The 27060-nt window shown below is 42.5% G+C and overlaps 1 protein-coding gene across 1 annotated transcript; it reads left to right on the top strand.

Moving 5' to 3' along the window:
* Positions 1-25351, top strand: nyap2a (neuronal tyrosine-phosphorylated phosphoinositide-3-kinase adaptor 2a). The gene is made up of 7 exons (XM_079678650.1): positions 1-368; positions 2235-2439; positions 6829-7139; positions 16054-17079; positions 18850-18972; positions 22052-22152; positions 23778-25351. The coding sequence occupies exons 2-7, from the start codon at positions 2240-2242 to the stop codon at positions 23988-23990; spliced, it is 1974 nt and encodes a 657-aa protein (XP_079534776.1). The 5' UTR covers positions 1-368; positions 2235-2239; the 3' UTR covers positions 23991-25351.
* The last annotated feature ends 1709 nt before the right edge of the window (positions 25352-27060 follow it).

The following is a 27060-nucleotide window of genomic DNA, read 5'->3' as shown; positions in this document are numbered from 1 at the left end:
GGAGGAGTCAGAGGATGCTGTCAGGTTGCCGTGGTTTCAGCTTCTCGTTTCTTGTAGCAACTGTCGTCGGGGATGTGTGTGTGTGCAGCTAAAGGGTGTGTGTGAGTAAGTGTGTGTGTTTGAGTGTGTGTGCCTTGATTCTTACAGATGTGAGGGTATATGACGATAGGAGCAGGGAGTAACGGGAGCGACGGCAGGAAGGAAGGAGGCGTTGGATTCAGATTCCTGTCGCTGCAGAATCACAGAGAGAGGACCTCCATCTTTTTTTCTGTCAGGGAGAGGAGAGGCTGAGGGGAGTGAGAGAAGGAGACACTGAAGGAGACACTGAAGGAGACATGGATGGAGTTTGAGTCCTTGCTGATTCTCCGGTAAGCTTCCTGCTCTCTCCTCTCCTAACCATCATCCCCTCTCTTCTCTCCTCTTTCCTCTCCTCTTTCCTCTCTCCTTCCCTATCTCCTCTCCTCCTGCTTCCTGTTTGTCTCTGAGTGAAACACAGCTGTTTCCATTTCAGTATCTAATTTCAACGCGGCAGCCATCTTGGATCAGCCCTGAATTACAGATGTATTTCATGTGAGGGTCTTATTTTGAAGGAGTGGACCATCACACCTTAATGTATTTAATGTGAAGCTCTTATTTTGAAGGAGTGGACCATGACACCTTAATGTATTTAATGTGAAGCTCTTGTTTTGAAGGAGTGGACCATGACACCTGAATGTATTTAATGTGAAACTCTTATTTTGAAGGAGTGGATCATGACACCTTAATGTATTTAATGTAAAGCTCTTATTTTGAAGGAGTGGACCATGACACCTTAATGTATTTAATGTGAAGCTCTTATTTTGAAGGAGTGGACCATGACACCTTAATGTATTTAATGTGAAGCTCTTATTTTGAAGGAGTGGACCATGACACCTTAATGTATTTAATGTGAAGCTCTTATTTTGAAGGAGTGGACCATGACACCTTAATGTATTTAATGTGAAGCTCTTAGTTTGAGGGAGTGGACCATGACACCTGAATGTATTTAATGTGAAGCTCTTATTTTGAAGGAGTGGACCATGACACCTTAATGTATTTAATGTGAAGCTTTTAGTTTGAAGGAGTGGAACATGACACCTGAATGTATTTAATGTGAAGGTCTTATTTTGAAGGAGTGGACCATGAAACCTTAATGTATTTAATGTGAAGCTCTTAGTTTGAAGGAGTGGAACATGACACCTGAATGTATTTAATGTGAAGGTCTTATTTTGAAGGAGTGGACCATGAAACCTGAATGTATTTAATGTGAAGCTCTTATTTTGAAGGAGTTGACCATGACACCTGAAATCTAACCCTAACCCTGAACTACAGTCCTAATGATCGTTATCAATTATCCAATTACCATTTACATTACGAAAATAGGAGCAGGACTACGTCATCACACCTGACCAAAACAACAGCGGAACCACAAGGGGTTCTAAAGGTTCTAAACGTTGAGGGTTGATGTTCGTATCATGGGAACCCTCCCCCATTCCTCCTCCCTGTTTCCTCACCCGTTAACAGGAAGCATTACATCATGTTCCTCTGAGGGATGCTGCTGTTGCTAGGTAACCACCAGCTGACTCCCTGTGCCATTTTTAGAAGGAAGATAGAGAGGGGGAGGGGAACGGGAGAGAGAGAGAGAGAAAAAGAGGGGGGTCATCCTAATCTGTTGTTAATCTAATCTTAATAATATATTATTTTAGGACTGTGTGGTGTCATGGCGTCTCAGGAGGAGTCATTTATTAATATGTATTTATTATTACATGGAATATTTTATTTTACATGTATTGTTTTATATTATATGTTTTAACATTATATTATATGTATTAATTAGGGGTGTAATAGTATCCGTATTTGTCCCGTACCATCACGGTTCGGCACATGCAGTCACACAACGAATACGCCTTTTTTTATAAAGGGAAAAAAGTCTGTCACTCAGGGCAGTATCCACTACAGTATATATAATCCAGGGGGCGGCATTGCGCCTAACAGCTGTTTGCCAGCTTGCACTACTGTTCAAAAATAAATAACAATAAACCTGGAATTATGCATTTGGGACTTTTTTTAGCTTTTTCTTGTTGCACCAAACCCGTACCGAACCGTGACCCCCAAACCGAGATACATACCGAACCCTGATTTCTGTGAACCGTTACACCCCTAGTATTAATATCATTATATGTATTAACATTCCATGATATGTATGAATATGATAGGTGTTATGGCGTCTCAGGAGGCATCCTCCTTCAGGAGGTTCTTCCAGCTCGTGGAGGACAGCGGGCTCCGGACCTACGACAGTCTGGTGATCCAGAACGCCTCGGACATCGCCAGAGAGAGCGACCGCATCCGGACCCAGAACACCTGGACCTACCTGCAGGAGAAACACCAGAAGAAGAGACGCCAGGAGGAGGCCATCAAGAGGTGAGACAAGTCTGAGTCATCAGTGTTGAAATCAAAGAGAAGTCACGAGTCACTGGTGTTGAAGTCAAAAAGAAGTCACGAGTCACTGGTGTTGAAGTCATAGAGAAGTCAAGAGTTACTGGTGTTGAAGTCATAGACAAGTCACGAGTCACTGGTGTTGAAGTCATAGAGAAGTCACGAGTCACTGGTGTTGAAGTCATAGAGAAGTCACGAGTCACTGGTGTTGAAGTCACAGAGAAGTCACGAGTCACTGGTGTTGAAGTCACAGAGAAGTCACGAGTCACTGGTGTTGAAGTGATAGAGAAGTCACGAGTCACTGGTGTTGAAGTCATAGAGAAGTCACAAGTCACTGGTGTTGAAGTCATAGAGAAGTCACAAGTCACTGGTGTTGAAGTCATAGAGAAGTCATAAGTCACTGGTGTTGAAGTCAAAGAGAAGTCACGAGTCACTGGTGTTGAAGTCATAGAGAAGTCACAAGTCACTGGTGTTGAAGTCACAGAGAAGTCACGAGTCACTGGTGTTGAAGTCACAGAGAAGTCACGAGTCACTGGTGTTTAACTCATAGAGAAGTCACGAGTCACTGGTGTTGAAGTCACAGAGAAGTCACGAGTCACTGGTGTTGAAGTCACAGAGAAGTCACGAGTCACTGGTGTTGAAGTCAGAGAGAAGTCACGAGTCACTGGTGTTGAAGTCACAGAGAAGTCACGAGTCACTGGTGTTGAAGTCACAGAGAAGTCACGAGTCACTGGTGTTGAAGTCATAGAGAAGTCACGAGTCACTGGTGTTGAAGTCATAGAGAAGTCACGAGTCACTGGTGTTGAAGTCATAGAGAAGTCACGAGTCACTGGCGTTGAAGTCATAGAGAAGTCACGAGTCACTGGTGTTGAAGTCATAGACAAGTCACGAGTTACTGGTGTTGAAGTCATAGAGAAGTCACGAGTCACTGGTGTTGAAGTCATAGAGAAGTCACAAGTCACTGGTGTTGAAGTCACAAGTCACTGGTGTTGAAGTCATAGAGAAGTCACAAGTCACTGGTGTTGAAGTCATAGAGAAGTCACGAGTCACTGGTGTTGAAGTCACGAGTCACTGGTGTTGAAGTCATAGAGAAGTCACGAGTCACTGGTGTTGAAGTCAGAGAGAAGTCACGAGTCACTGGTGTTGAAGTCAAAGAGAAGTCACGAGTCACTGGTGTTGAAGTCATAGAGAAGTCACAAGTCACTGGTGTTGAAGTCACAGAGAAGTCACAAGTCACTGGTGTTGAAGTCACAGAGAAGTCACAATTCACTGGTGTTGAAGTCATAGAGAAGTCACGAGTCACTGGTGTTGAAGTCATAGAGAAGTCACAAGTCACTGGTGTTGAAGTCACAAGTCACTGGTGTTGAAGTCATAGAGAAGTCACGAGTCACTGGTGTTGAAGTCACAGAGAAGTCACAAGTCACTGGTGTTGAAGTCACAGAGAAGTCACAAGTCACTGGTTTGAAGTCATAGAGAAGTCACGAGTCACTGGTGTTGAAGTCATACAGAAGTCACGAGTCACTGGTGTTGAAGTCATAGAGAAGTCACGAGTCACTGGTGTTGAAGTCACAGAGAAGTCACGAGTCACTGGTGTTGAAGTCATAGAGAAGTCACAAGTCACTGGTGTTGAAGTCAAAGAGAAGTCACAAGTCACTGGTGTTGAAGTCATAGAGAAGTCACAAGTCACTGGTGTTGAAGTCATAGAGAAGTCATGAGTCACTGGTGTTGAAGTCATAGAGAAGTCACAAGTCACTGGTGTTGAAGTCATAGAGAAGTCACAAGTCACTGGTGTTGAAGTCATAGAAAAGTCACGAGTCACTGGTGTTGAAGTCATAGAGAAGTCACAAGTCACTGGTGTTGAAGTCATAGAGAAGTCACAAGTCACTGGTGTTGAAGTCATAGAGAAGTCACAAGTCACTGGTGTTGAAGTCATAGAGAAGTCACAAGTCACTGGTGTTGAAGTCACGAGTCACTGGTGTTGAGGACATAGACAAGTCACGAGTCACTGGTGTTGAAATCATAGAGAAGTCACGAGTCACTGGTGTTGAACTCATAGAGAAGTCACAAGTCACTGGTGTTGAAGTCACAAGTCACTGGTGTTGAAGTCATAGAGAAGTCACAAGTCACTGGTGTTGAAGTAAGTAAGTAAGTAAGTAAGTAAGTAAGTAAAGTTTATTTATATAGCACTTTTCACAGAAAGGATTCACAAAGTGCTTCACAGTGAGATCACGATAAAAAGGAGAAAACATGGTGTAAAACAAGGAACACACAGCTACATATACACATCAAAACACAACATCAAAACATAAAACAAACTGTCAAAAAGAACCTTCACCTTTACTAAAAGTCTGTCTAAACAACAAGGTTTTTTTAGCTGCTTTTTAAAAGGCTCCACAGAGTTTAAAGTGCGCAAGGAAAGTGGCAGCGCGTTCCACAGTCTGGGGGCCACTGCTTGAAAGGCTCGATCCCCTCTGGTTTTAAAGTGCGTGTGCGGAATGACCAGCAGGCATTGGTCAGAGGATCTAAGAGAACGTGCAGGATTATAAAGTTTCAGCAGCTCAGAAATATAGGCAGGGGCTTGATTATTTAGAGCTCTAAAAGTGAGGACTAGTATTTTAAAATGTATCCTGACACTGACTGGGAGCCAGTGTAGTTCTGCTAAAACTGGTGTGATGTGCGCTCTTTTACTAGTGTGGGTTAAAAGCCTTGCAGCAGAGTTTTGAACAACCTGGAGACGATGAAGATCCTAGAGAAGTCACGAGTCACTGGTGTTGAAGTCACGAGTCACTGGTGTTGAAGTGATAGAGAAGTCACAAGTCACTGGTGTTGAACTCATAGAGAAGTCACAAGTCACTGGTGTTGAAGTCACAAGCCACTGGTGTTGAAGTCATAGAGAAGTCACAAGTCACTGGTGTTGAAGTCATAGAGAAGTCACGAGTCACTGGTGTTGAAGTCATAGAGAAGTCACAAGTCACTGGTGTTGAAGTCACAGAGAAGTCACAAGTCACTGGTGTTGAAGTCATAGAGAAGTCACAAGTCACTGGTGTTGAAGTCATAGAGAAGTCACGAGTCACTGGTGTTGAAGTCATAGAGAAGTCACGAGTCACTGGTGTTGAAGTCATAGAGAAGTCACGAGTCACTGGTGTTGAAGTCATAAAGAAGTCACAAGTCACTGGTGTTGAAGTCATAGAGAAGTCACAAGTCCTTGGTGTTGAAGTCATAGAGAAGTCACAAGTCACTGGTGTTGAAGTCATAGAGAAGTCACGAGTCACTGGTGTTGAAGTCATAGAGAAGTCACAAGTCACTGGTGTTGAAGTCATAGACAAGTCACAAGTCACTGGTGTTGAAGTCATAGAGAAGTCACGAGTCACTGGTGTTGAAGTGATAGAGAAGTCACGAGTCACTGGTGTTGAAGTCATAGAGAATTCACGAGTCACTGGTGTTGAAGTCATAGAGAAGTCACAAGTCACTGGTTTTGAAGTCATAGAGAAGTCACGAGTCACTGGTGTTGAAGTCATAGAGAAGTCACGAGTCACTGGTTTTGAAGTCATAGAGAAGTCACAAGTCACTGGTTTTGAAGTCATAGAGAAGTCACGAGTCACTGGTGTTGAAGTCACAGAGAAGTCACGAGTCACTGGTGTTGAAGTCATAGAGAAGTCACGAGTCACTGGTTTTGAAGTCATAGAGAAGTCACAAGTCACTGGTGTTGAAGTCATGGAGAAGTCACGAGTCACTGGTGTTGAAGTCACGAGTCACTGGTGTTGAAGTCATAGAGAAGTCACAAGTCCTTGGTGTTGAAATCGTAGAGAAGTCACGAGTCACTGGTGTTGAAGTCATAGAGAAGTCACGAGTCACTGGTGTTGAAGTCATAGAGAAGTCACAAATTACTGGTGTTGAAGTGATAGAGAAGTCACGAGTCACTGGTGTTGAGGTCATAGAGAAGTCACGAGTCACTGGTGTTGAAGTCATAGAGAAGTCACTGGTGTTGAAGTCATAGAGAAGTCAAGAGTCACTGGTGTTGAAGTCATAGAGACGTCACGAGTCACTGGTGTTGAAGTCATAGAGAAGTCACTGGTGTTGAAGTCATAGAGAAGTCACTGGTGTTGAAGTCATAGAGAAGTAAAGAGTCACTGGTGTTGAAGTCATAGACAAGTCACGAGTCACTGGTGTTGAAATCGTAGAGAAGTCACGACTCACTGGTGTTGAAGTCGTAGAGAAGTCCCGAGTCACTGGTGTTGAAGTCATAGAGAAGTCAAGAGTCACTGGTGTTGAAGTCATTGAAAAATCAGGAGTCAGATCAGGACTTTGACGTTTGTTCTGCCTAGTTACTGATGACAGGTTTTTTGTAACATGTCACTGCATTGGTCCATCCAGGATTGGTGAAGATGTCGCCATGGCAACAGAAGGGGCATACTCTGGGAAACACTTCAGGATGGGTTTCATGACGATGCCGGCTAAACAGGAGCGCTTGCTCCTCCCTAGCCAGGGCTTCACTGTCCGTTCCCAGTCCCTGCACTCGGTGGGTGGGGGGGACGAGGACTCCAATCCCAACAGGAAACAACCCCCCCCCAAACCCAGGAGAGACCCAAACACCAAACTGAGCGGAAGCTCCGAGGCGGTGAACGGGGGGGCAGGAGCCAGGACTGAAGATCCGGAGAGCCGAGAGACTCCTGAGCCGGCCGAGGGTGAGACGTAACCACTGATGGACAGGAAGGAGGTTCTATGTCTCTGTTCTGTTCCTGGTGAATCAGAACAGAGACATAGTACAAAGATCTGGCACTTTTAGAGGGTTCTGGAAAAGGGTTACTCTGATATTTAAACAAATATCGAGATTTATGTATCCATCATTTCTATGTAGAATCAGAGACCCATTACATTACATAGCATTAGCTGACGCTTTTATCCAAAATGACTCACAATAAGTGCAATAAACCATAAAGATTCAAACTCAAGGGAACAAGAACAGTGCTGACATATTTACTTCAAATAACCATTATCACTGTAAGTGCTCCTGTATCAGGTAAACTCTTCAAAACATTGTTTTCGTTTATTCTGCAAGGTATAAGCGAAACAGGTGGGTCTTCAGTTGACGAAAGACATGTAGACTCTCCGCTGTTCTTATATCAGTGGGAAGCTCGTGCTACCATTTGGGAGCAAGGATAGCAAACAGGCGTGTCTTGTTGAGGTGTACATGGTCCCACTTCGCATTGAGGTAGTAGAGTGGCTGACCCTGAGCGTAGTGCACTTGCTTGAGTGTATGGTTTAACCAAGGCCAGAATGTAGGAAGGAGCTGATCCCTTCACAGCTCGGCAGGCCAGCGCCAGTGGATGGGGCGAAGGGGGGGGGGGGGTGTAGTGTAGGAGAACTGGGGGGGGACTGAAGACCAGTCTGGCTGCTGCATTCGGTTTGTAGGTAGACCAGCCAGGAGGGAGTAACAGTAGTCAAGGCGTGACATGGCCAGAGCCTGGACCAGGACCAAGATGTGAGCAGGGAGAGTGCAGAGCCTGAGACTCCAAGTTCTTCAATCAATCAATCAATCAATCAATCAATCAATCAATCAATCAATCAATCAATCAATCAATCAATGTTTATTTATATAGCCCAATATCACAAATGTTACATTTGTCTCAGTGGACTTCACAGTTTGTACAGAATATCAGTATGACAATACGACACCCTCTGTCCTTAGACCCTCTGTCCTTAGACCCTCTGTCCTTAGACCCTCACATCGTACAAGGAAACACTTCCAGAGAAACCCCACAGTTTAAAGGGAAAAATGGGAGAAACCTCAGGGAGAGCAACAGAGGAGGGATCCCTCTCCCAGGACGGACAGACGTGCAATAGATGCCGTGTGTAAATCGAAAAGATAATACATTTACAACATAGATAGACCAAATGTTTGGAACTGCATGTGTGTATAATAAGAATATGAATCCACGAGGATGTCAGCGATCCTGTGGGAGCCATCAGAGAAGTAGTATGATGAAAGTCAGGCAGGACCACAGTGACAGGTTCAGCCAAGACTCAAATTCCAGGACTCAGATCAGGACTCAGGATCCCGGCGTAGTTAGACACCAAAAATAAATTTGGGGGAAGCTGGGTTATTCGGAATATGAGAGTACACAGGTACAGACAGAGAGAAGGAAGAAGTAAGGTGTCCCCCGATAGTCTAAGCCTATAGCAGCATAACTAGGGGCTGAATCTAATCAGCCCTAACTATAAGCTTTATCGAAAAGGAATGTCTTAAGGCCATGAGACTCCAGGCCAAAATCGGCCGTTTTCGTTAGTCGGACGACGAAGCGCGCCCTGTCGCCCAAAAACTGAATTTGGTGTGTCCCGCACCGTCGGCCGTGACACGCCTTATTTGGCCTTTCATGGCCGACGCACGGACAAAGTAATCACTCTGATTGGTTGTTCAGCCAGCGAATCAGTGCATGAGAAGCGAAACGGTTGCTTGAGAATGTCTTCCACAAGCAACACTCCAATGGCTGATAGCTCCAGTACCGCACAAAACATGTTTTCCATGGACGAGAGTGAAAATGGAATGCACACGCTATTTGTTGGTTTTTTTGTATCACGTAGTCTGTTCTTCTTCTCTGTCTTCCGGTTGTTTCCCCTTTTGAATGACGAATACACACTACCGCCGCCTGCTGGTAAGGAGAGTTATTTCCACTCACGCATGCGCAGTTCGTACGTACTCGGCTGAAGTCTTTGCGGTGTGTTCCAGTGCGACACATGGCCAAGACGCAGGAGAACACACCGACGCAACAGCCGGCATCGGCGTTGGCCAGTTCTCTGGTGACTGCTTGGTGTGTCAGGGCCTTTAAGCGCACTCTTAAAAACGGATAGGCTGTCTGCCGCCCGAACACAAATTGGAAGCTGATTCCACAAAAGTGGAGCTTGATAAGAAAAGGCTCTGGCTCCCATTGTACTTTTAGAGACTCTAGGAACAACCAAGAACCCTGCATTCTTGGAACGCAATGCCCTAGTAGGACAGTAGGGTATAATGAGTTCTTTAAAGTGGACCTATCATGCTATATTTGAATAATATAGTGTTGGACCATACCTATATAAGGCATATTTATACTTTTTATTTTTCAAAATACCAAACAGATCATGCATTTTAGCCATTCCTCATTTCGCTCAATTTAACACTGTCTTTGCATCATGGGCTGATTATGTGAGAACAGCACCATCTACAGGCCTGGCATATGCACGACAGCGTCTCCAGCGCTTTCCAACGGCAATGTCCGTGGCTGTCTCCTCCTGATTGGTGGAGTTGGCCCAATAGCCGTAGCGCCACTTCTGTGACGTCATAGAAGTGTTCAAATCTGGATCAGTCTGTATCAGATCCGTTGCAGCCCCTTTTTAAGAGATTTGGGTATGGAGGAAAATAGAGAGGGTTGTGTTTTCGGACAGGTTTATGATATCACTGCTCCGTCTAAGACACGAGCGGATCTGACTTTAAAGTGGACCTATCATGCTATATTTGAAAAATATCTTGTAGGGCCATACCTACAGTATATAAAACATGTCTGTGAATTTTTTTTTAAAATAGCAAACAGATGCCTCATTTCGCTCTATTTGCTACTTGGTGAGTTCCCTGACACACCGGGGACACATATTAATGTATAAAAGACGTACAAAAGTGCATCTTGCATGATAGGTCACCTTTAAGGTAAGATAGCGCCTGCCCATTAAGGGCTTTGTAGGCGAGAAGAAGAATTTTAAATTCTATCCTGTGTTCTATAGGGAGCCAGTGTAAGGCAGCCAGAACAGGAGTAATGTGGTCCCTTTTCCTAACTCTGGTTAGTACACGAGCTGCAGCATTTTGAATCAGCTGAAGAGACTTGACTGACTTCTTGGTACATCCTGATAATAAGGAGTTACAATAATCCAGCCTTGAAGTAACAAATGCATGGACTAGTTTCTCTGCATCGTTTTGAGGCAAGATATGCCTGATTTTTGCAATGTTACGTAGATGGAAGTAGGCGGTCCTTGAGATTGATTTTATGTGGGTGTTAAAGGATAAATCCTGATCAAATATAACACCAAGATTCCTTACAGTCTCACTGGAGGCCAAATTAATGCCATCCATAGTTAGTATATCTTTAGATCATTTGTTTCGTAGATTCTTCGGGCCAAGTACAATAACTTCAGTTTTGGTCGTGTTTAACATCAAAAAGTTTAAAGTCATCCACGTTTTTAAGTCCTTGAGGCAGTCTTGAATTTTATTTAGATGATTAATTTCATCAGGCTTCATTGATAAATATAGTTGAGTATCATCCGCATAACAATGAAAATGTACAGAGTGATTCTTTATAATATTGTCTTGCGGAAGAATATACAGTTGCAAGAAAAAGTATGTGAACCCTTTGGAACTTCCTGGATTTCTGCATAAATTGGTCATAAAATGTGTTCTGATCTTCATCTAAGTCACAACAATAGACAAACACAGTCTGCTTAAGCTAAAACCACTCAAACAATTATATGTTTTTATGTTTTTTATTGAACACACCATTTAAACATTCACAGTGCAGGGTGGAACAAGTATGTGAACCCTTGGATGTAATAACTGGTTGACCCTCCTTTGGCAGCAATAACCTCAACCAAACGTTTCCTATAGTTGATATCAGACCTGCACAACGGTGAGGAGGAGTTTTGGACCATTCCTCTTTACTAAAGTGTTTCAGTTCAGCAATATTCTTGGGATGTCTGGTGTGAATGGCTCTCTTGAGGCCACAGCATCTCAATTGGGTTGAGGTCAGGACTCTGACTGGGCCGCTCCAGAAGGCCTATTTTCTTCTGTTGTTGATTTGCTTCTGTGCTTTGGGTCTTTGTCCTGTTGCATCACCCATCTTCTGTTGAGCTTCACTTGGTGGACAGATGGCCTTAAGTTCTCCAGCTAAATGTCTTGATCAACTTGAGAATTCATTTTTCCGTGGATGATGGCAATCTGTCCAGGCCCTGAGGCAGCAGCCCCAAACCATGATGCTCCCTCCACCATACTTCACAGCTGGGATGAGGTTTTGATGTTGGTGTGCTGTGCCTTTTTCTCTCCACACATAGCGTTGTGTGTTCCTTCCAAACAACTCAACTTTGGTTTCATCTGTCCACAGAATATTTAGCCAGTAGTGCTGTGGAACATCCAGGTGCTCTTTTGCAAACTTCAAAAGTGCAGCAATGTTTTTTCTGGACATTAGTGGCTTCCTCCATTTTATGACCAACTTATGCAGAAATCCAGGTCACTCCAAAGGGTTCACATACTTTTTCTTGCAACTGTATAATGTGAACAAAATAGGTCCGAGCACTGAGCCCTGTGGCACTCCATGGCTAACTTTGGTTTGCATGGAAGATTCATCATTGTCAAGTACAAACTGAGAGCGTTCAGATAGATAGGACCTAAACCAGCCTAAAGCAGTTCCCTTTATGCCAACTAAGTGCTCTAGCCTTTGCAATAGGATGAAATGGTCCAGTGGTTCCCAACCTTTTTTCCCAAGAGCCCCCCCAAATGACTCCTGTTGGAAGTTGCGCCCCCCCCCCCAAACACACAAGGGGGGGGGGGCAACAGCTGTAATTAAAGTTTAAAAGTCTCAAAAATGCTACAACTACTGTCACAAACTGGATGAATGTGAAGTGTTTAGTTAAAGGAGGTTGAAAGCGTAACTAAGGAGCTCTAGGGAGTGACTCTGATGGTTACTGGACTCAGGATTCATTCATTTGGATTCCCGCTGTAGGAAGAACTTAAAGGACGCCGCAAGTGGAAACAGTTCACAAAGGGATCAAACTGTTTGAAACACATGCTCAAAGTAAGCCGGATTCTGAGATGTGTTTCTGTGGATTCTAAAGTCCTAAATAATCTACAAAATGGAGGAGACCGATCTGATCGGAGCAACTGTGACAAATAATCCAACTGAAACCGGCATGGACAATGACTATGTTTTAAAAATCCACTTATCCAGAAAAGCCTGGTTTGGACACTTTAAGGGCAGAAGAAACATTTTGATTAAAGAAAGAATTATACATTTCTGTCTTTTTATGCCTTCAATAGCTACTAACTTGAATTTGTATTCAAATTAATTAATCAATTATTATTATTTTTATTATTTTAATGTAGAGACAAGGCTTTTAGTGACAATCATGTATTGCTTTACAATTATATGTAAAAAAAAAAAAAATGTAATTCTTTATTTTTTTTTTAAGTCTAAATATGATATTTGGCCTCAATCATCTGAGGCCTGGCACCCCCCCCTGCGATCTTTGGCGCCCTCCAGGTTGGGAACCACTGTCATGGTCGATAGTATCAAATGCAGCACTAAGATCGAGCAAGACAAGAATAGAGACAAGTCCCTTGTCTGAGGCTATTAGAATGTTATTAGTGACTTTAACCAGAGCTGTCTCTGTGCTATGATGTGTTCTAAAGCCAGACTGAAAATCTTCAAATAAATCATAGTTTTTTAAGTAATCAGCTGCTTTGCGACCGCTTTCTCAAGAATTTTGAGAGGAACGGAAGATTAGAAATAGGTCTATAGTTGGCTAAAACCTCTGGATTCAGGTTGTGCTTTTTAAGAAGCGGTTTTATCACTGCTACTTTGAATGATTGTGGAACATAGCCTGATAATAAAGACATATTCATAATATTTAATAAAGAAGTGCTAATTAATGAAAAAACTTCTTTTAACAGCTTAGTTGGAACTGGGTCTAAGATACACGTTGATGGTTTAGAAGAGAGAATCATTGAATTTAATTGTTTAAGGTTTATGGCTGAAAAGCATTCTAGTTTACTATCTAGTGTAATATTAGAGCTTACGTTTCCGGGAGCTGTTGATAACACTATACTGGTCAAAGGCAAGAGGTCATTGATTTTGTTTCTAAGAGTAACAATTTTATCGTTAAAAAAGCACATAAAATCCTTCCTACTGAGTGCTATGGGAATAGAAGGCTCAGTCGAGCTGTGGCTCTCTGTCAGCCTGGCTACAGTGCTGAAAAGAAATCTTGCATTATTCTTATTCTCATCTATTAATGAAGAGTAGTATGCTGCTCTGGCTTTACGCAGTGCTTTCTTATATTCATTGAGAGTAATATGCCAAATTAAACCAGATTCTTCAAGTTTAGTGGAACGCCATATCCTTTCAAGTTGTCTCGACTTTTGCTTTATTTTGCGGGTTCCGACATTATGCCATGGAGCTAATCTATGTTGTTTTATTTTCTTCTTTTTCAAAGGAGCAACAGAGTCTAATTTTATTCGCAGCGCATCTGTAGCACTATCAACAACATGATCAATTTGGGGTGGTGTACATTTTGTATAAGTTTCCTCCCCTACATGCAGACATGCTATCGAGTTAAGTATTGGTGGAATCTCTTCCTTAAATGTGGCTATAGCACTAACAGATAGGTTTCTGCTGCAGGAGCTTTTGGCTAATGCTTTGTAGTCTAGTAACAGTACTTCAAAAGTTACTAAGAAATGGTCGGATAAAGCAGGATTATGCGGTTCGACTAATAGTTGCTCAATTTCAATACCATAAGTCAGAACAAGGTCGAGAGTGTGATTATAGCAGTGGGTTGGTTTATTTACACTCTGACAGAAACCAACAGAATCTAATATAGAGTTAAATGCAACAGTAAGGCTATTTTTATCATCGTCAACATGAATATTAAAGTCACCTACGATAATTACTTTATCTGTTTTAAGAACCAAAGCTGATAAAAACTCAGAGAATTCTGATAAGAATTCTGAATAAGGACCTGGTGCACGGTACACTGTAACAAATAAGATTGGCTGCAAAGTTTTCCAGGTCGGATGCGTAAGACTAAAAACGAGGCTTTCAAAGGAGGTATCATTTAATTTTTTTTTAGTATTGATAAGTAAACTTGAGTCAAAGATGGCTGCAACTCCCCCTCCTCGGCCCGTGCCTCGGGCAATATGAGTATTGATATGGCTGGGTGGAGTGGCCTCATTTATGCTGACATATTCTTCATGTCTCAACCAAGTTTCAGTGAGACAGCATATATCAATATTATAATCTGATATTAAATCATTTACCAGTATTGCTTTAGATGCTAGAGATCTTATGTTTAAGAGACCACATTTAATCTTCCTGTTTTGTTGCACTGTAGTAGTTGTTACATTTACTTTTATTAGGTTATTATGTATGACACCTCTATTAGGTTTTACCTTAAATTGTCCTTGGGCAGACACACACACCGTTAATATTGGGTATTTTATTGGTTTCAGGATTCCTATGGATGACTGCCTAGGAGAGAGCACAGAGAAGCGTGTAAGACTGCGACTCTGCCTCCTGGTCTCAACTCCAGTTTGTCATGGATTAAGTCCACAAAGCCCTGAAATGTTTGCCGAAATGAGATTTGCACCTTCCAAAGTAGGATGAATGCCGTCTCTCTTAATCAGACCAGGTTTCCCCCAGAAGGCTGTCCAATTATTAGTTCTTGGAGAGTTTGTAGAAGGATCTGGTGGTTCACTGTGTTAAACGCAGCAGAGAGGTCTAGAAGGATGACAACAGAGGAGAGGGAGGCAGTTTTAGCAGTGGGCAGTTCCTCAGTGGGCAGTTGGGCGTGCAGAGGTATCGAGTGAGATATTTTAGGGAAATAAGAAAGTGTGTGAGAAGGGGTGAGGTAGATGAACAGGTTGTGTCCGTGGGAGAGCGGGGAAATAATGAGTGAATGTCATCTATCTGCTTCTTGAAGTAGTTAACAAAGTGGCCTTGTGCAAGTGAGGAAGGACTTGGGGGAGTGGGGGTTTCAAGAAGGGCTGAGAATATTGAGAAGAGTTTTTTGAGGTTGGAGAAAGAAGATTGAATTCTTGATTGTAATAATGTGCGTCAGGAAAGGAGGCCATCTAATTCTTCCAGGAATTCCCCTACATGACCTGGTGGTAGAGAACAACCATAATTAATTGAATAGGGTAAGTTATTGTATCTGTGATATGGAGTAAAGTGTGGGAATAGGTGAAAACTGAATTTAAGGAAGATAAGAAGTGCCTCCCAGTTGGTCTGGGTGTTTGGGTGAAGCAATAGCCTGAGTTCAGAGCTGCAGGGGTAGAGGTGTTGAAGGTGGTTGTTGTATGGTGGGTTTGCTATCCTGGCTCCAAAATGGTGGAATGAGCTCCTCATTGAAATCAGGACAGCAGAAAGCTTACACATCTTCTTCAGACTGAAAACTCATCTCTTTAGACTCCACTTCGAGAGATAGAATTACTAACAAAGCACTTATATACTAATAAAGGACTGGCTTATCTAAAGCCAGTTGAGCAGCACTTGAAATGTTTGGCTCTATGAAACCTGATGTACTTATATGATTCTGTTTACTTCAAGGTTGTACTTTGTTGGTCGAATGCACTTCTTGTAAGTCGCTTTGGATAAAAGTGTCAGCTAAATGTAATGTAATGTATGGTGTGATCCACGTCTCGGTGAGAGCAAGGAAATTCAGTGATTGTTGGGAGGCGTAGCCTCATAAAGCCGAGGTTAGAACCTTTTTGTTTTTCACCGTCATTCAGACCATCAGTAACACCAGGCTCCTTAGATCAGATCAGATTCGGCCCAGTGTCTGTGCTCCTGGTTTAAAATCCCTGTCTGTCTGCAGCTCGATGCCATCTCTACAACGAGGACTACAAGAAAATGCCTCCACCCAAACCCAAGAGGAACCCGAACACTCAGCTCAGCACCTCCTTCGACGAGTCTTACATTGGCAACCTCGGCAACAGGAAGGCTTCGAGTCCGGCATCGAGAGACGGCGAGGAGCCGGTCTACATCGAGATGGTGGGAAACATCCTTCGTGAGCTGAGCGGTCGGGAGGACGACGAGCAGAGCGAGGCGGTCTATGAGGAGATGAAGTACCCGATGCTGGAGGACTTCCTGCAGGATGCTCACAGTGCCATCATGGACTCTGAAGTCTGGGAGACCCGGGGTTGCGACATCCCTCCCCCATTCCCCAACCTCCTGACGCATCGTCCACCGCTGTTGGTCTTCCCCCCCGCCCCCGCTCAGTGCTCCCCAAACTCAGACGAGTCGCCCCTTACCCCTTTGGATGCCGGCCGGCTGCCCGTGATGGATAACGTTTCCTTCAGCAAGTCGGGCAGTGCTGAAAATCCACAGATCTCCACCCACCATCGCAAGGACAAAGACAGAGACCGGGACCGGGACAGAGACCGGGACCGGGACCGAATCCGAGACCGGGACCTATCCTCCACCTACACCATCACCTCCTCTGGACGCTCCTCAGCTCCGCCTCTCCACTCAAACCCCTACAAGTCTTCTGGCTCCACCCACAGTGGTCATGGTTACCCACGCAGCCAATCAGCATGTCCGTCCCCGGTCAGCATGGGGCGCTCTCTGACTCCTCTGAGCCTGAAGAGGCCGCCGCCGTATGATGCTCTTATTGCGGGAGGAAGTATTCCTCGCTCTTCCTCTTCCTCTTCCTCATCCTCCCACCGCGGAGGAGGGGAGGGCGGAGCCAGACTCAGTAACTCCTCCTCCACTCACGGATCAATGCAGAACGTGTCGATGAGGTCACAGACTCCCACAAGCCCATTGAACGAACTCAACCATCTGTTCACCTCAGGAAGACATGTGACCAAGAAGGGAGGCAGGAAAAGCCGTGGAAGTGAAGGTAAAAAATTAGTACTGCATCACATCGGTTTCCAATTTGTATTTCTGTTCAATATGTGGGGTTTTTAGAACAAGAAAGGGTCTGAAGACAGAAAGTGAAGGTTAACCGTGAGTCCTGCCTCAAAACCACAGCAGTCTTAAACCAGCCCTTACTATAAGCTTTATAGGAGAGTATTCTGTGTATAGCAGCAGAACTAGGAACTGGTCCCAGGTCAGTCTGAAGCAGCCCTCACTGTAAGAGGAGAGTATTCAGTCTATAGCAGCAGAACTAGGAACTGGTCCCAGGTCAGTCTGAACCAACCCTCACTATAAGAGGAGAGTCTTCAGTCTATAGCAGCAGAACTAGCAGCTGGTCCCAGGTCAGTCTGAAACAACCCTCACTATAAGAGGAGAGTCTTCAGTCTATAGCAGCAGAACTAGCAGCTGGTCCTATGTCAGTCTGAACCAACCCTCACTACAAGAGGAGAGTCTTCAGTCTATAGCAGCAGAACTAGCAGCTGGTCCCAGGTCAGTCTGAACCAACCCTCACTATAAGAGTAGAGTCTTCAGTCTATAGCAGCAGAACTAGCAGCTGGTCCTATGTAGGTCTGAACCAGCCGTCACTATAAGAGGAGAGTCTTCAGTCTATAGCAGCAGAACTAGGAACTGGTCCCAGGTCAGTCTGAACCAGCACTCACTATAAGAGGAGAGTCTTCAGTCTATAGCAGCAGAACTAGCAGCTGGTCGTATGTCAGTCTGAACCAGCCCTCACTATAAGAGGAGAGTCTTCAGTCTATAGCAGAAGAACTAGCAGCTGGTCCCAGGTCAGTCTGAAGCAGCCCTCACTGTAAGAGGAGAGTCTTCAGTCTATAGCAGCAGAACTAGCAGCTGGTGCCAGGTCAGTCTGAACCAGCCCTCACTATAAGAGTAGAGTCTTCAGTCTATAGCATCATGACTAGCAGCTGGTCCCAGGTCAGTCTGAACCAGCCCTCACGATAAGAGGAGAGTCTTCAGTCTACAGCAGCAGAACTAGGAACTGGTCCCAGGTCAGTCTGAACCAGCCCTCACTATAAGAGAAGAGTCTTCAGTCTATAGCAGCAGGACTAGGAACTGGTCCCAGGTCAGTCTGAACCAGCCCTCACTGGTATAGACTGAAGGAGAGTCTTCAGTCTATAACAGCAGAACTAGCAGCTGGCCCCAGGTCAGTCTGAACCAGCCCTCACTATAAGAGGAGAGTCTTCAGTCTATAGCAGCAGAACTAGCAGCTGGTCCTAGGTCAGTCTGAACCAGCCCTCACTATAAGAGTAGAGTCTTCAGTAATAGCAGCAAAACTAGCAGCTGGTCCCAGGTCAGTCTGAACCAGCCCTCACTATAAGAGGAGAGTCTTCAGTCTATAGCAGCAGAACTAGCAGCTGGTCCTAGGTCAGTCTGAACCAGCCCTCATTATAAGAGTAGAGTCTTCGGTAATAGCAGCATAACTAGCAGCTGGTCCCAGGTCAGTCTGAACCAGCCCTCACTATAAGAGGAGAGTCTTCAATATATAGCAGCAGAACTAGCAGCTGGTCCCAGGTCAGTCTGAACCAGCCCTCACTGTAAGAGGAGAGTCTTCAGTATATAGCAGCAGAACTAGGAGCTGGTCCCAGGTCAGTCTGAACCAGCCCCCACTATAAGCTTCATCAGATTAAACTGGAAGCTGGTTCTTCAGGAGAGAAGTCTCTGTGTTCAGTGTTGTCTTGGATGAATAAATGAGGGTTTATGTCTTGTTCTCATGTCTAATGTTGTTGTGTCTCAGGAGACTCCCGGTCTCTGCCGAGGCACGGAACCAGAGACAGAGATGGGCAGAGCAGTCCGGTTTCAGGCCGGATGGGGAGGTCGTCTGTCAGTCCGACCATGATGCTGTCCGGAGGTTCAGGAGGTGAGTCTGAGGGCTATGGGACTACTTTATATTTGTCAGATTTACCTCCTCAGTTTTTACCACATCAGATTTACCTCATCAGATTTACCTCATCAGAACCTCATTAGATTTACCTCATCAGATTAACCTCATCAGATTTACCTCATCAGATTTACCTCATCAGATTTAGCTCATCAGATTTAGCTCATTATATTTACCTCATCAGAACCTCTTCAGATGTACCTCATTAGATTTACCTCATCAGATTTACCTCATCAGAACCTCATTAGATTTACCTCATCAGATTTACCTCATTAGATTTAACTCATCAGATTTACCTCATCAGATTTACCTCATCAGATTTACTTCATCAGATTTATCTCATTAGATTTACCTCATCAGAACCTCATTAGATGTACCTCATCAGATTTACCTCATTAGATTTACCTCATCAGAACCTCATTAGATTTACCTCATCAGATTGACCTCATCAGATTGACCTCATTAGATTTACCTCATTAGATTTACCTCATCAGATTTACCTTATCAGATTTACCTCATTAGATTTAACTCATCAGATTTACCTCATCAGATTTACCTCATTATATTTACCTCATCAGAACCTCATCAGATTTACCTCATTAGATTTAACTCATCAGATTTACCTCATTAGATTTACCTCATTAGATTTACCTCATTAGATTTACCTCATCAGATTTACCTCATTAGATTTACCTCATCAGAACCTCATTAGATTTACCTCATTAGATTTACCTCATCAGATTTACCTCATCAGATTTACCTCATTAGATTGATCTCATCAGATTTACCTCATCAGATTTACCTCATCAGATTTACCTCATCAGATTTAACTCATCAGATTTACCTCATTAGATTTACCTCATCAGAACCTCTTCAGATTTACCTCTTCAGATTTACCTCATCAGATTGACCTCATTAGATTTACCTCATCAGATTTACCTCATCAGATTTACCTCATTAGATTTACCTCATTAGATTTACCTCATCAGATTGACCTCATTAGATTTACCTCATCAGATTTACCTCATCAGATTTACCTCATTAGATTTACCTCATCAGATTTACCTCATCAGAACCTCTTCAGATTTACCTCATCAGATTTAACTCATCAGATTTACCTCATTAGATTTACCTCATCAGATTTACCTCATCAGAACCTCTTCAGATTTACCTCATTAGATTTACCTCATCAGATTTAACTCATCAGATTTACCTCATTAGATTTACCTCATCATATTTACCTCATCAGAACCTCTTCAGATTTACCTCATCAGATTTACCTCATTAGATTTACCTCATCAGATTTAACTCATTAGATTTACCTCATTAGATTTACCTCATCAGATTTACCTCATTATATTTACCTCATTAGATTTAGCTCATCAGAACCTCATTAGATTTACCTCATTAGATTTACCTCATCAGATTTACCTCATTAGATTGACCTCATTAGATTTACCTCATTAGATTTATCTCATTAGATTTACCTCATTAGATTTACTTCATCAGATTTATCTCATTAGATTTACCTCATCAGAACCTCATTAGATGTACCTCATTAGATTTACCTCATTAGATTTACCTCATCAGATTTACCTCATCAGATTGACCTCATTAGATTTACCTCATTAGATTTACCTCATCAGATTTACCTTATCAGATTTACCTCATTAGATTTACCTCATTAGATTTACTTCATTAGATTTACTTCATCAGATTGACCTCATCAGATTTACCTCATCAGATTGACCTCATTAGATTTACCTCATTAGATTTACCTCATCAGATTTACCTTATCAGAACCTCATTAGATTTACCTCATTAGATTTACCTCATTAGATTTACTTCATCAGATTTATCTCATTAGATTTACCTCATCAGAACCTCATTAGATTTACCTCATTAGATTTACCTCATTAGATTTACCTCATCAGATTGACCTCATCAGATTGACCTCATTAGATTTACCTCATCAGATTTACCTCATTAGATTTAACTCATCAGATTTACCTCATTAGATTTACCTCATTAGATTTACCTCATTAGATTTACCTCATCAGATTTACCTCATTAGATTTACCTCATCAGAACCTCATTAGATTTACCTCATTAGATTTACCTCATCAGATTTACCTCATCAGATTTACCTCATTAGATTTACCTCATCAGATTGATCTCATCAGATTTACCTCATCAGATTTACCTCATCAGATTTACCTCATTAGATTTACCTCATCAGATTTACCTCATCAGAACCTCTTCAGATTTACCTCATCAGATTTACCTCATTAGATTTACCTCATTAGATTTACCTCATTAGATTTACCTCATCAGATTGACCTCATTAGATTTACCTCATCAGATTTAACTCATCAGATTTACCTCATTAGATTTACCTCATCAGATTTACCTCATCAGAACCTCTTCAGATTTACCTCATTAGATTTACCTCATCAGATTTAACTCATCAGATTGACCTCATCAGATTTACCTCATCAGATTTACCTCATTAGATTTACCTCATTAGATTTACCTCATCAGATTGACCTCATTAGATTTACCTCATCAGATTTAACTCATCAGATTTACCTCATTAGATTTACCTCATCAGATTTACCTCATCAGAACCTCTTCAGATTTACCTCATTAGATTTACCTCATCAGATTTAACTCATCAGATTTACCTCATTAGATTTACCTCATCATATTTACCTCATCAGAACCTCTTCAGATTTACCTCATCAGATTTACCTCATTAGATTTACCTCATCAGATTTAACTCATTAGATTTACCTCATTAGATTTACCTCATCAGATTTACCTCATTATATTTACCTCATTAGATTTAGCTCATCAGAACCTCATTAGATTTACCTCATTAGATTTACCTCATCAGATTTACCTCATTAGATTGACCTCATCAGATTTACCTCGTTAGATTTACCTAATCAGATTTACCTCATCAGATTTACCTCATTAGATTTACCTAATCTGAACCTCTTCAGATTTACCTCATATATATTTCTGTTAGTTTTGACAGATGTAATAAAATCCACAGAATCAAAGTCAGTTTGTAAACTCGGCCGCTCGGCGTCGACTTCAGGAGTTCCTTCATCTCAACGTCCCCTGCAGGATCCCCCCAACCCGGCCCTCAGACAGGTACTATGAACACCTGTCTGTCAAACACCTGTCTGTCAGTCTGCCAAACACCTGTCTGTCAGTATGTCAAACACCTGTCTGTCAGTCTGTCAAACACCTGTCTGTTTGTCTGTCGGTCAAACACCTCTCTATATACTTGTCAAACACCTGTCTGTCTGTCAAACACCTGTCTGTCAGTCTGTCTGTCTGTCTGTCTGTCTGTCTGTCTGTCTGTCTGTCAAACACCTCTCTATATACTTGTCAAACACCTGTCTGTCTGTCAAACACCTGTCTGTCAGTCTGTCTGTCTGTCTGTCTGTCTGTCTGTCAAACACCTCTCTATATACTTGTCAAACACATGTCAGTCTGTCAAACACCTGTCTGTCAGTCTGTCAAACACCTGTCTGTCTGTCTGTCTGTCTGTCAAACACCTCTCTACATACTGGCCAAACACCTGTCAGTCTGTCAAACACCTGTCTGTCTGTCTGTCTGTCTGTCAAAAACCTGTCTGTCTGTCAAACACCTCTCTATATACTTGTCAAACACCTGTCAGTCTGTCAAACACCTGTCTGTCTGTCTGTCTGTCTGTCAAACACCTGTCTGTCTGTCAAGCGCCGGTCTATTTTATCTGTCTGTCAAACACCTGTCTGTCTATTTGTCTGTTTACCTGTCAAACACCTGTCTGTTTTATCTGTCTATCAAACACCTGTCTGTCTACTTGTCTGTTTACCTGTCAAACACCTGTCTGTCTGTCTGTCTGTTTACCTGTCAAACACCTGTCTATTAACCTGTCTGTCCTTTGCTGAACAGAAAGTAAAAAACATTTTAGATGAAATCTCCGATCCATTAGCTGACTGATATAAGAACTGTAACATGTAAACCTATAAACACGAAAACATGTAAACATATAAACATGAAAACAAGTAAACATTTAAACATACAGTATAAACATAGTCGTTGAGCTTATTGAAAGTGTTTCTCTGATTAGTTTACATATATTTTTAGTATTTTCTGTTTTGTGTGAATATTTTGTGTTTCAGTAAATCTTGTTTTGTGTCCTGAACTGTAACGCTGAAGCACGTTTTAAAGTGTTGATAAACTCTATAAATAATGTGAATAATGACACTAACACAGGTTTATTATTAAACACTAACATTAAACTAACCTTTCTGAAGCTGATTACTGTTTACAGAGAGGATCTGCTTCAGCTGGATATACTAACATTTCAAACGCTCATCACTCTGTACCTGTGTGTCAATGTTTGCTCACTTTATCACAATAAAATATATGATTCCTCTAAACTCACAGATATACTTTACATTTCTGACTGAAAGAAATATATGACATTACATAAGGAATACCACCATCTAATCTCAAATCTCCACCTCTGTGCCCGATAGTGCGCTTTTAGCTTGCCGCGCACTTCCCCGCTTATCCGGGGCTTTTGATGGGGGAATTCATTCAGTAGTCTTCAGTACTATGTCATCGATGCATTTTCCAATGTAGCAGATGACCGTCTCCTTGTGTGTGTTGATGTTGTCGCTGTGTGTGTGTGTGTGTGTGTGTGTGTGTGTGTGTGTGTGTGTGTGTGTGTGTGTGTGTGTGTGTGTGTGTGTGTGTGTGTGTGTGTGTGTGTGTGTGTCCAGATGCCTTGGTTGTGCGGAGACGCCACCATGATGGAGATGATCGAGAGGAAGCGAGTTCTGTGTCGGGAGATTAAAGGCCGTCAGCGCCCGGAGAAGAATCTTCTGAAACAGGACAGCCTTCCCATCCTGCCCAGCTGGAGGAGGAAGCCTCCGCCATACTCCGCCCCCCCCAACACACACACCACCACCGTGTTCTGGGACACTGCCATCTGAAGCACAAACACACACACACACACACACACACACACACACACACAGACACACACACACACACACACACACACACACACACACACACACACTGGTGCAGGTGTTGTCCTGCACATCCAATCAGAGCGCAGGATGTGAAGGTGTAGCAGGGGTTTCCTTTCTACTCGTTATTTTTCTATTTGACAATGAAAAGATTCAGATGGTTTTAAAGTCTGACCGTCGTGTAGCACATCGTGTAAAACAATATGAGTATCTGTGTGGATAAGAGTCAATCATGTTTTTGTATTTTAAAAATCTGTGACGCTCGTCTGTGCGTGGAAGAAAAGTGGTGATATTTTATATTAAATACATTTTATTATAATGGGAAAAATATTTTCAATTGAAAGTTGAGAACATTTTGGCATGTTGTTTTTCTGGTCTCACTGACTGTCCCAAAACACACATTAACGTCAGATTAACTCCAGATTAACTCCAGATTTACAGAATGTATTGAAGGTCACTTTAAGTTTTACTGAAGGTCACCTTAAGGTACTGAAGGTCATCTGAGTTACTAAAGGTCATCTGAATGTTCACTGAAGGTACTGAAGGTCATCTGAGCTACTGAAGGTCATCTGAGCTACTAAAGGTACTGAAGGTCATCCGAATTAATAAATGTCATCTGAATGTTCACTGAAAGGTACTGAAGGTCATCTGAAGGTCATCTAAAGGTACTGAAGGTCATCTGAAGGTTTACTGAAGTTCATGTGACAGTGTGTGTTTTCGGGCCGGTAAAGGAATATCTGTTTTCTGAAAGAAAATGTTTATTGATCTTTGTGATGGATGTGAACGAGCTGATTCATTAGCATGTCAAATCAATGGTAAAACTGAAGCAAAGCATTCTGGGATACGATGATGAAACCTGTAAACCAGTTTTAAGCCATCGGGAGATTAAATGTTTAAATATGCACTAAAACATTTCAGAGTTAAACTCTGACGAGTTTCTTTTTTTCAGAATAACTTCAATTTACTGTTTGAAATGTGTGCTGATTTCATACCTGAAACTAAATTCACTTTCGGCAGCTAAAGACAACACAGTGAAGCTAACTGTTAGCCTGTAGCTAAAGACAACACAGTGAAGCTAACTGTTAGCCTGTAGCTAAATACAACACAGTGAAGCTAACTGTTAGCCTGTAGCTAAAGACAACACAGTGAAGCTAACTGTTAGCCTGTAGCTAAAGACAACACACTGAAGCTAACTGTTAGCCTGTAGCTAAAGACAACACAGTGAAGTTAAATGTTAGCCTATAGCTAAAGACAACACAGTGAAGCTAAATGTTAGCCTGTAGCTAAAGACAAAGTTCCCATGAAGCCCTCTGTACCGCGAATGTCAACGGGGGGGGGGGGGGGGGAGGGGTGCTAGTGGAGTATGAAGCCCTCTGTATCGCGAATGTCAACTGGGGGGGGGGGGGTGCTAGTGGAGTATAAAGCCCTCTGTATCGCGAATGTCAACGGGGGGAGGGGTGCTAGTGGAGTGCACGCGTCTCAAACAAGCCTAGTTTGTTTACAAAATTGCGGCGCAACTTGGTGGGCGGGGTACCCTGGAAAGAAATCTCTGCGTGAGAAATACAAGGTGTGGCGTGTGAGCGTGTGAATGGAGTGAAATGCGTGTGTCTCACGCCAAATGCGTGAGACTTGAGAGCTCTGTAAAGACAACAAAGTGAAGCTAACTGCTAGCCTGTAGCTAAAGACAACACAGTGAAGCTAAATGTTAGCCTGTGGCTAAAGACAACACAGCGAAGGTAAATGTTAGCCTGTAGCTAAAGACAACACAGTGAGGCTAACTGTTAGCCTGTAGCTAAAGACAACACGTTGAAGCTAACTGTTAGCCTGTAGCTAAAGTCAACACAGTGAAGCTAACTGTTAGTCTGTAGCTAAAGACAACACAGTGAAGCTAACTGTTAGTCTGTAGCTAAAGACAACACAGTGAAGCTAACTGCTAGCCTGTAGCTAAAGACAACACAGTGAAGCTAACTGTTAGCCTGTAGCTAAAGACAAAACAGTGAAGCTAACTGTTAGCCTGTAGCTAAAGACAACACAGTGAAGCTAACTGTTAGTCTGTAGCTAAAGACAACACAGTGAAGCTAAATGTTAGTCTGTAGCTAAAGACAACACGTTGAAACTAACTGTTAGCCTGTAGCTAAAGACAACACAGTGAAGCTAACTGTTAGTCTGTAGCTAAAGACAACACAGTGAAGCTAACTGTTAGTCTGTAGCTAAAGACAACACAGTGAAGCTAACTGCTAGCCTGTAGCTAAAGACAACACAGTGAAGCTAACTGTTAGCCTGTAGCTAAAGACAAAACAGTGAAGCTAACTGTTAGTCTGTAGCTAAAGACAAAACAGTGAAGCTAACTGTTAGTCTGTAGCTAAAGACAACACAGTGAAGCTAACTGTTAGTCTGTAGCTAAAGACAACACAGTGAAGCTAACTGTTACTCTGTAGCTAAAGACAACACAGTGAAGCTAACTGTTAGCCTGTAGCTAACAACACTTTAGCTGGGGTTGGATTGAACTGACCCAAAGAAAAATGGAGAGCTCTCCTTGGTCCCTGAAGGCACCGTATGGGAAAATTGAGTTAATATTTTTGGCATTAAACAAAGTTTCAACCCAGATATTTTTGTTTTTGTGTTCAACAGTTTGTTCCCTGGTGATTTACCTTACTGTTTTTATATTTAAAATAAATGTAACTGTCACCCTATGGCCTTAGTGTGGTACCTTTCCTCAAATATGTTGGGACCAGTTGTCCCGACATGAAACCACTGATCTGCGATCTCTAGGACTCCAAGCTGTCAGCGATAGAAACTCATTTTAATTAAATAAAAACTTTGGAGATTCATCTAACCCCTATTGAACACATGATAATAAAATCATTGGTAATCTCTTCAAAATAAAATAAACGCAGTAACACGCTGTGACCACAGGGGGCAGACTACACTTGATTACAAACAGTTCAATTACAATTCAAAGATTTTATCATCAGATGCGCAACAGCTTTTTTAACCTCTGTCCACCTGTCTCCCCCCCCCCATACTGACT

The sequence above is a fragment of the Notothenia rossii genome (assembly GCF_949606895.1).
Source record: "Notothenia rossii genome assembly, chromosome: 4".
NCBI classification, from domain to species: domain Eukaryota; kingdom Metazoa; phylum Chordata; class Actinopteri; order Perciformes; family Nototheniidae; genus Notothenia; species Notothenia rossii.
The sequence above is the reverse complement of the archived record's forward strand: the minus strand, read 5'-3'. Positions and strand labels throughout refer to the sequence as shown.